We start from the raw sequence: 10856 nt of genomic DNA on the forward strand, positions 1-10856 counted from the left end.
GTGCCACTGACTACTAATGATTGTAGGAAAGATGGTGGTGGGGGTTAAATTGACACTGACCAACTATGATTGAGGGATCTTTTTTTTTTAAGGTAAAAAAAATGAAATGTGAATGTAAGCAAACCCACGTGTTTTTGTCTTTCTTCCCTTTTGTATAGTATAAACAACAAAAAAACACAACAGTGGTTAATAAATACTAACAAAAGAAAGCTTCCTCTGTCTAAAAAAATTATATCAATTTGGGTACAGGGCAAAAGAGCTGGACCAACAAAGAGAGTAATTAGACACTCCCAGAAGAGGAGAGGGCTAAGACGTGTAAGGATGAAGTGGGCTGTGTTGGAGAATTGACTCTCATGGAGTAGTCAGATTTGCTAGCAAGTTCAAAGGCACATTGTAATTGAATGAAAAGCTTTGTGATACTTCCCCAAATTTCTTGATCTACATACTGTTCAGCGTCACTGACTTGAGCTGGCCTTACACTGAGCTCAGTGGGACCTGCTGTATTCAAGAAAGGCATTTTCAGAAAGATCAACAGCTCTGATATTATAACAAGACAAAAATGTCATTCTGATAAGTTATTTTTTTAACTGTGACATTGTCAATATTCTATCAGTATCCGGTAAACAGTTCTTTATAACAAAGATGCCAGGTCTTTGGTGGCATGTGATAATCTGTGAAAAGTTATTGATTAATACACATTTCTACTTTGCAGCTTTTCGTTTATCACGATAGGAAGATCCATTCTAACTTCACAGAATCACTCTGCTTTGATTTAATGTATGAACAGATTGTGCTCACAAACTGCTCTGTGAAACAAGCATCCGTGTGGGATTTCAATGAGGTATTTAAATGTCAATGTATAAAATTTACAATAACAATTATACTGAATGTAAAAGAATTACAGATGTTATTTTCCTAATTTTATATTTACAGGGGAATTCAATAAAGTATTAGTGTCAGTTTTCTGGTGGTATGGTCCTTTCAAAGGTCCTGTGCCAAATTTAAAAAAGCCTAGCCACCACTTTCGTTAGTTTTACCAAAGCATGTGGCAGATTCAAATAGTTCTAAATAGTTATTTTACAAAGAGACACTATTACTGTACCAAATTCAATAATAATGACCTCCAGTTTATTGATAACAAAACTGGAGGTAAATAAAGACATTATAAATCTTCCTACCTGCATAAGATGTGCATTAAGCACCAATGCTTCTGTGAAGAAACTACATATCTAAAAATCCCTGTGTCTCTCAGTCTAGTGTTCTGCAGGTGAGAACCTACTAGTAGTTAGATCTGACACAGCTACAAGCAGGCAGAGCAATGAAGGCTAAGAGATGTGTTTTCATCACATTAGTACTCACACATTTATGATGCAAAACAGAGAAATGGTGAGGCATAGACTGAATTTTGTGTGAATTGGAACCAGGAGTTGCCCGTCACTTTAGCATACAGTATATGGTAAGGCAAACAAATAACACAGGCAATGTAAATAGGCTAACACCTAGTTAAAACAATGAAGACATTTGAAAGTTTATAATGCCTTTAAGACCAATGCTAAGGCTGGCCATACATGGTTTGAATCCTGCTGAACCAGCCGAGATTCAAACCGTTAATGGGGAGGCTGAATGTACCAAGTTGATCAATTGATCAACTTGGGTATAACCAGTCTGCCGAATTCTCTTCGCCCTGTCTTCACCCCACTGGGATGGCTTCCCTACCCCTTGCCAGAAGGCAATTGCCAAGCAGGAGGGATTCCCACATCAACATTATCTGTATTGATGGGGGAATAGAGCATATTTCTTTCCTGCAACCGGTGATTGCAGGAAAGAAATTCACACCCCCTGTATGGCTAGCCTAAGTTGGAGTACAGAGAGCAAGCTTGTCCACTCCCCACCTCCCATTGGTTGTTAAAGAACCTGCCCTTAACTATACTCCTAGCAACTAGTGATGCTTACAGTGATTGCAGTCTGATGGGTAAACAAAGACACTAGTTCACCATCAGGTCCGCTCTCTCCTTGTGATTAACAGCATAAAGCGGACAGATTCTATAGCTAATAGCAGGCTTTGTCAACTGGCTAAGGATCCGCCCACTGTGGATCACTAGGGGAGCGGACCTGATAGTGAACTTGTATCACTAAATGCCCATCAGGCTCCACCTCCCACCTAGATTCAAAAATCCTTGGCTTGTTAAAACCTTTATTCCAAAAGAGAAAACAAATGGCACTATAACTGATTAAAACGTATTAAAAAGTGTTCGCTGGAGGTAAGATTTCATTTGCTAGTCACTTATATATCCCCCTCACAGGTGGACAGTGCTGCTGTCCAAAGATGTCTAGGTTGCTTCTACATAGACACAGTGGAGGATTGAGTGTAGCTACCTAAAGACATACGTTTCGTTAACAGCTGGATCACCATTGCACGTAGAAAAGAGATAACATGAAAATTGAAATACTGAAATAGTTGCATGTTTTAACTATTAAAGGCATAATTTGGTCAGAATTGAAATGTAAGAATTTACATAAACACAGAGAACACATTCTATTTGCATTTGCATTAATCTGCCATACTCATTTTTATCAGTGACCCAGTGACTTGACAACCTCTTTTTTGTATACACAAAGAAAATTTCTAAACATATCCAATGCAAAAAGACTGATGGAAAAAAAAGATATCAGTATTATGAAATGTCTCACAGCTACTGACCAAGTTTAAACCTGCCTTGGAAGTTTAAGGGCCCATTTTTACTTAGGTGATTTATTGACAGACAGCACACCATAACAAATGAAAAGATGCACATGACCCTTTCCTAGCAAGCACATGCATAGCACATACCATGCATTGTGGTTCACTAAGGTTGTGCATTGCACTCTACTTTACAGTGCATTGGGGGTGCAATTCACATTGGTACCCCAACTCACAAGTGTGAATAGGACCTGAATTTAATTGGTGATACAGAAAGAGAGGAAGTTACATACGCCAGGTTATATGGCGTACACTCACATTGACGCTTTGGTGAACTTAAATGAACTAATCTGTAAAATAATTATTGAAAACCTAACTTGGGGTAAACTGAATGAGCTTTTGGACTTTATTACCACTGCAGTGTTTGCTGGAAAGTTCACTAGTTCATTAGTTCACTAGTTTCATTTACTGTCTACAATTGTTCTTTAGGAAATGTGGGTTTGGGGGTTGATAAATTGAAAGTTAAATTAGAAAGCTTTTTAAAGTAAGAAGATAATACCTTTCACTTCCTGTCCTATAGAAACAACTGGAAGAAAGTGAAATCCTCTCTGATAAAAAGGAGATCTCATTTAATTGAGATGTAACTAGAAATATGTGTCTCCATTGGAAAATATCCCCTTTATTCCTCTTCTGTTGATAACCCAACATTTTGGATTTCCCTTCCCTTTCTCTGGCAAAGTTCATCAGGACATATAGAAAACATGACTCTCCCCAGTTGGAACAAAGACAGCAATAAAAAGCTTACAGGTGTTCTAATCCTTCTCTAGTTCTTACTAAAAAAGTTTTGGTTTCAGATATACGTTTAACCCATTTCAACCCTTGAAGGGCTACAGTGGTTGAACAATCTTGTAAATGTGACATACCTTCATGTTTCCCCTGCTCTACGATGCAGTTCCATCCAGAAGTGTTGGATGCTGACACCACTCTAGTGCTCTAACAAAGCTAAGCTCAGCGATTTAAAACTTATTTAACTAGTGGCAAAGGGCCATAACACTTAACCACTTAAGACCCGGACCTTTAGGCAGCTAAAGGACCCGGACAGTTTTTGCGATTCGGCACTGCGTCGCTTTAACTGACAATTGCGTGGTCGTGCGACGTGGCCCCCAAACAAAATTGGCGTCCTTTTTTACCCACAAATAGAGCTTTCTTTTGGTGGTATTTGTTCACCTCTGCAGTTTTTATTTTTTGCGCTATAAACAAAAATAGAGCGATAATTTTGAAAAAAATGCAATATTTTTTACTTTTTGCTATAATAAATATCCCCCAAAAATATATATATAAAAAAAATGTTTTCCTCAGTTTAGGCCGATACGTATTCTTCTACCTATTTTTGGTAAAAAAAAAAATCGCAATAAGCGTTTATCGGTTGGTTTGCGCAAAATGTATAGCATTTACAAAATAGGGGATAGTTTTATTGCATTTTTCGAAAAAAAATTTTTTACTACTAATGGTGGCGATCATCGATTTTTTTCGTGACTGCGACATTATGGCGGACACTTCAGACAATTTTGACACATTTTTGGGACCATTGTCATTTTCACAGCAAAAAATGCATTCAAAATGCATTGTTTACTGTGAAAATGACAATTGCAGTTTGGGAGTTAACCACAAGCGGGCGCTGAAGGGGTTATGTGTGACCTCATGTCTGTTTCTAACTGTAGGGGGGTGTGGCTGTAGGTGTGATGTCATCGATTGTGTTTCCCTATAAAAGGCATCACGGCGCCACAGTGAAGAACGGGGAAGCTGTGTTAACACACAGCTCTCCCCGTTCTTCAGCTCCGGGGACCAATCGCGGGACTCCAGCGGCGATCGGGTCCGCGGTTCCCGTAGCTTGGGACCGGGTACTTAAAGAGGAGGTACCTGTACGTGTATGTGCCCAGCCGTGCCATTCTGCCGACGTAAATGTGCAGGAGGCGGTCCTTAAGTGGTTAATAAATAGATGTGCACCCCAATCTTTGGCACCTCCTAGTCTCCTTGGGTGGTTCATTCTGGTGCAGGCTAGAAGTTCAGGTGGCCCTACACTTGGCTGCTTTATGTATACAGTCTATAATGTAGAAGAAGGGAGAATCGGTATTCTGGATTTTACAATGTAAAATTAAGAAAACCTCTGTGTTTTTAAAACACTTTTTCAGATTGAAAGACCGTAGGCCTAAACCTAAATGTTAGAGTAAAAGATTTACAGAATGTTTAATTATTGCAGGTTTTCTGTAGGAACCAAATACAATCACTTTACAAGGTTATGAACTTTAAAGTTTTACAAGTATGATCTCAGTGTTGTACATAATGCTGCCAATTATTACCTAGAGCACAAATAAACTGCATAGCTCTGCCCATTTAGTAATTGTAACACTAAACATTAACAGTATACTTCTTTCTTTTTTAAGCTAGGCGGTTCAATGTGTTTGAAGTTCTAGTAAAACAGATTTGGATTTAATGCAATAAAATCAACTGACAGCAATTATATCCATCAGTAATTTTCAAATGTTACTATACATCCATAGCCACCATAAGCAGCAAATTGTATTTCTCATCAGCAGAAAATAATCACTTATATGGTGGCTGTAGTAAATGATAGTGCATACCTTTTTCAAATGTTCCACTGAGTACACTATATGCATTCAACTTTACACAATATTAAAAATCAGATACTTTGCTGGTTTAGACATTCATTTTTATAAATAAAATCTATACAATGCTGAAACGTTTTAATTTTGGATAGAGTAGGGAAGGTTTTAGACCCCTGTCTGTGCCCAATTAGTGAGAGTTGCCTTCACTTCCTTTTCCAGACACACCACAGGATGTAAAAGGAGATCTTTGCATCTTCAGGGAAGATTTTCCTCTTGGACAATTGTCACCAGAATATAAACGTCTTGGGATTTGATCATACAATTCACATACTGGATATTAGAGGCCTTACTTGTAATCAAATGCAGCACCCTCTAGTGCAGGGGTGGGCAATTATTTTTTCGATGGGGCCACATGAGAAACTAAAAATATTTTGGAGGGCCGGGCCAAAAGGCTAAACTCAATACTGCATAAAATCAATTGTATTTCTTTATAAAAAGCAGTAAATATCATTGTTGGAAAACTGGTACGAGTACTTGTTATAGACATGGCACAGGAGGGGGACCGAGGCTGGGGACATGGCACAGGAGGGGGACAGAGGCTGGGGACATGACACAGGAGGGGGACAGAGGCTGGGGACATGACACAGGAGGGGGACAGAGGCTGGGGACATGACACAGGAGGGGGACAGAGGCTGGGGACATGACACAGGAGGGGGACAGAGGCTGGGGACATGACACAGGAGGGGGACAGAGGCTGGGGACATGACACAGGAGGGGGACAGAGGCTGGGGACATGACACAGGAGGGGGACAGAGGCTGGGGACATGACACAGGAGGGGGACAGAGGCTGGGGACATGACACAGGAGGGGGACAGACGCTGGGGACATGACACAGGAGGGGGACAGACGCTGGGGACATGGCACAGGAGGGGGACAGACACTGGGGACATGGCACAGGAGGGGGACAGACACTGGGGACATGACACAGGAGGGGGACAGACGCTGGGGACATGACACAGGAGGGGGACAGTGGCTGCGTGTGATTGGCACAGTGGCTGTGTGTGATTGGCACAGTGGCTGCGTGTGATTGGCACAGTGGCTGCGTGTGATGGGCACAGTGGCGACAATTTATGGTGGCACAGTAGCTGCGTGTGTTGGCACAAGTGGCTGCACAGTAGCTGCGTTTGATGACACAGTAGCTGCGTTTGGCACAGTAGCTGCGTTTCATGGCAACAGTGGCTGCATTTGATGGCACAGTAGCTGCGTTTGATGGCACAGTAGCTGCGTTTGGCACAGTAGCTGTGTTTGATGGGCACAGTGGCTGCGTTTGATGGCACAGTAGCTGCGTTTGATGGCACAGTAGCTGCGTTTGATGGCACAGTAGCTGCGTTTGATGGCACAGTAGCTGCGTTTGATGGCACAGTAGCTGCGTTTGATGGGCACAGTGGCTGCGTTTTATGGCACAGTAGCTGCGTTTTATGGCACATTAGCTGCGTTTGATGGCACAGTAGCTGCGTTTGATGGCACAGTAGCTGCGTTTGGCACAGTGGCTGTGGTTGATAGGCACAGTGGCTGCAATTGAGGTTTTTTTTTTCATTTTGAGCACCAGCCGCCACTGGTCAGAGACCTATCTGTACTATCAGGGAAGACATCCACTGGTCATGTATGACCGCTGATCAATGACAGCATGATCTTATAAAGTGAAATTCCATTCTCAGCTCTACAATACTTCAGTGTTGCTTTATGGGTAACAGATTTGCTTTAAACATTGATGTAGTTGCAAAGGATAGGGGGTGAGCGTGAAATAAAAACATCTCTTCTAGATTATTGGTTACCCATTCACCCTGGAGAAATGTATTAGCACTTATGTTGTAAGCTGCGCAGATGGTATTTTCTACGTGTATTTTACTCTTAGGGTTGCGGTATAACAAGCTCGGCTAACTGAATGCTTCATTTAATTTTTTAACAAGCATCCCGCATCAAAGGGAAAAAAAATAAGCAATCATCAAAAATGCTGACCCCTCCCGGCCCTGCCTACTGTTATCACCGCGGCGGGGAAAATTACAGACAGCGTTCGTTTGAACAGCTGTTTTCCCCGCCGCGCATAGACACTCCCCCTTGGACGGATCTGTCCAATCGCGAGCTAGGGGGAGTGTCTATGTGACTCCCCCTTGCTCGCGATTGGACAGATCCGTCCAAGGGGGAGTGTCTATGCGCGGCGGGGAAAACAGCTGTTCAAACGAACGCTGTCTGTAATTTTCCCCGCCGCGGTGATTAACGTGGCAGCGGCGGCGGCGGGGGGGCCGGATTAAAAGGTCCGCCGGGCCGTATACGGCCCGCGGGCCGTAGTTTGCCCAGGTCTGCTCTAGTGTGTGCTACTTGAAGTGAGAGTAGGTAAATTATAGTCTGGCCCAGGGATAAACCTAAGTCACTGAATCTGGGTCAGGGTTATTAGAGGCCAGGTTTGGGTGACTCATCCTGGCAGCTTCCTGGTGCCTCCCCCTGTTTGTAGAATGTTGGAATGTTCTGGAACTAGTGGATGGAGGTGAGGAGGAGCTGTCCTTAATATTTATGGGCCCTCAGCCAATCCCCAGGAGTGGGCCTGGCAGGGAACTGAGGATTTGATTTTTTTAATGAACTTTGCAACACTTCAAAATGTATAAGACCCTTTAACTGACAGACAATTCCAGCACAATGGCCCAGATTCTCAAAGTGTGTATGCTGATTTACGCCTAGAAATATGTAAATCCGCTAGATACGCAAATTCACGAACGTACGCCCGGCCGACGCAGTACAGATACGTCGTTTACGTTAGGCTTTTCCCGACGTAAAGTTACCCCTGCTATATGGTGGCGTACATGCGGCGTACCAATGTTAAGTATGGATCGAATTTTGAAAAATTTACGTCGTTTGCCTAAGTCGTCCGTGAATGGGGCTGGACGTCATTTACGTTCACGTTGAAACCAATATGTCCTTGCGGCGTACTTTGGAGCAATGCACACTGGGATATTCCATGGACGGTGCATGCGCCGTTCGTGAAAAACATCAATCACGTCGGGTCATGGTTAATTTACATAACACACGCCCACCTCTTCACAATTTGAATTAGGCGGGCTTACGCCGGCCTATTTACGCTACGCCGCTGCACATTTCTTTTGAGAATACGGCACTTGCCTGTAAAAGTTGTGGAGGCGTAACGTAAATAGGATACGTTACGCCCGCATAAAGTTACTCGCATCTACGTGAATCCGGGCCAATGTGTGTGCTGGACATGGGATACAGGGACAATACCAATGTGTGTCTGCTGGAAGAGAGCTACAGGGCATAAGACAATGTGTGTGTACTGGAGGAAGGCTAAAAGGAAAAGACCAATGTGTGTTTACTAGTGGAGAGATACAGGGGAAAACCCAATGTGTGTGTGCTGGAGGAGGGATACCGTGGAAAGACCAATGTGTGTGCTGGAGAAGAGATCTTAGTGGGAAAAGACCAATGTGCGTGCTGGAGGAGGGATACAGAGGCAAGACAAATGTGCAGGAGGAAGGATAGAGGGGATAGACCAATGTGCATGTGCTGGAGGTGGGATACAGGTGAACGACCATTGTGTTTGCTGGAGAAGGGATACAGAGGCAAGACAAATGTGTATGTGCTAGAGGAAGGTTATAGGCATAAGGTTAGTTTGCATAGTGAAAACGTGAAAGTAGAACCACCATTTGTTGCCTATAATCTATCCTATTTTATATTATATAAAATAAGATAGATTATAAAAAACAAATGGTGGGTTGACTAGGAAGTTGTAGTAGTTAAAACATAATGCTGCTAGTTAGAAAGTCATTTGCAGGGTCTTCTGAAGAGACTGCATGGCAGTTTTAGAAATGTGTCTGCCTAAACAGGAAATTGTATTTGGATATTAAGGTGTCAGATGAAGGGAACACCGACAACTTCTCTCTGTAGCCATAATCTGTCTCAAAAACGTTGCTTTGTTGAGCAATATCGTAAATTAAAAATATGATTTTCACTCTTGTAGGTTGGACAACTGATACACATTCCCACAAGCAAATGTGTGGAAACAGTGAGCATAGAGACTGGCAAGACATTTCTCTTCCTTAGCTTGTGTAAGAAGAACCAAGGGAACCAGACCTGGAAAATGATACTGGTGTGAGGATGTAAATGGGAAATTTTGGACATTATTTAATCTGAAAACTGCATTTATTTTTATTTTTTGCCGCAGACAAAGGATTTTCCCCTTTCCTATGCCAAAGCATCATACAGCATCTCATTTCAAACTTATTGCACTCTTGGGCATTACGATGGTTTTCATGTAGATTTTAAGTATAAATGCCAAATTTTGTGTACAAAAATGACATTAATCAGAATGTTCCTAAAACATGGGGCTTTTTACCTTGTTGGAGTGGAACTCCAGCCAAATACTTCTCTTTTTTATTGGGAAGACTAGGGTAAGTCCGAACCTCTGTCAGGTTTTAACTGCTGTCTGTATCCCCACTTTTCCCTGTGGACATAGAAGCCAATAAAGAAACGACAGAGAATTTAACTATTTGCATTATATCCAAAAGTAGTAAAACGTTTTGGTTCCACTGTAACTGTGTCGATGGGCTTTTGTATTTGCTTCAAAATGGTTTTAAATGCAAAACCCACTTGAAGCAGGTTTGATGGAGGTTAACTGCACATGTCAATGAATTCTGAATGATCTCAGAATTGTGTCAAACTGATCCCGTCCACAAAACTCACAGTCCATCAACATAGGCCCTAAAATACACTATGCCAGTTAAAATATAGGGCACAAAAGAAACAAAACCTATAAAGCCTCATACATCTAATCTCATGAAATCAGGACAAATTGTAAATATGTTGTAGACTATTTTTAAAGTAGTTTTTATGTTACAGAAATGTTGCATAACTATTGCACATGTAAATAAATGTTGTTTTTTAAGCTATATTTTTTAGTCAAACATTTCAGATCTATGCAATATGTAGACATTCACTACTCCAATGCAATTCTAACAAGATCCACAACTAAAGGGCTGCTGTTGGAGATGTAGTAACACATAGCCCGTGGGTATTTTCAATCTCCACAGTAGATCAGATGAGTTGGATTTTTTTTAGACAGTAGTATATCTTTCTTTCCTAATAACATAATCTCACAAGGCATAACTGTATGAGATGATAGGTGATAGGGGGCGCTAGTGAAACTAAGAGGGAAGTGGGGATCACTAGGCAGTGTCCGTGGTGAATACAATTAAGTATAAATAAATACAAAACACTTGGCAGTGTCCGTGATGAATACAATCATAAAAAAGATATATATATATATATATAAATATATAAAACAGTGATATGGATGAATTGATAACCAGTGTCCACAAAAATGTTATTCAGTGAAAAAGGTACAATCCTGTGAAAAATAATTCTGGAACCAATGTGATGTGACCCACAAAACCAAAAAAATGTCCAATGAAATAATAACAATGTGCGTGAATACCCAGGGTAGGGTAAGTGCACTCGTACAAATGATAACAATTCCACTGTGTATT

General features: G+C 41.5%; 1 protein-coding gene across 1 annotated transcript in view; it reads left to right on the top strand.

Annotated features, from left to right (window-relative positions):
- Nucleotides 1–10562, top strand: part of GALNT15 (polypeptide N-acetylgalactosaminyltransferase 15) — a 40479-nt gene extending 29917 nt beyond the window's left edge. Inside the window, exons 9-10 of the mRNA XM_040352952.1 lie at nucleotides 713–841; nucleotides 9332–10562. Coding sequence (XP_040208886.1) covers nucleotides 713–841; nucleotides 9332–9466 — 264 coding nt within the window. The 3' untranslated portion in view covers nucleotides 9467–10562. The remainder of the gene's footprint in view (nucleotides 1–712; nucleotides 842–9331) is intronic.
- Nucleotides 10563–10856: the final 294 nt, after the last annotated feature.

This window comes from Rana temporaria, chromosome 5, assembly GCF_905171775.1.
Source record: "Rana temporaria chromosome 5, aRanTem1.1, whole genome shotgun sequence".
Lineage (NCBI taxonomy): Eukaryota > Metazoa > Chordata > Amphibia > Anura > Ranidae > Rana > Rana temporaria.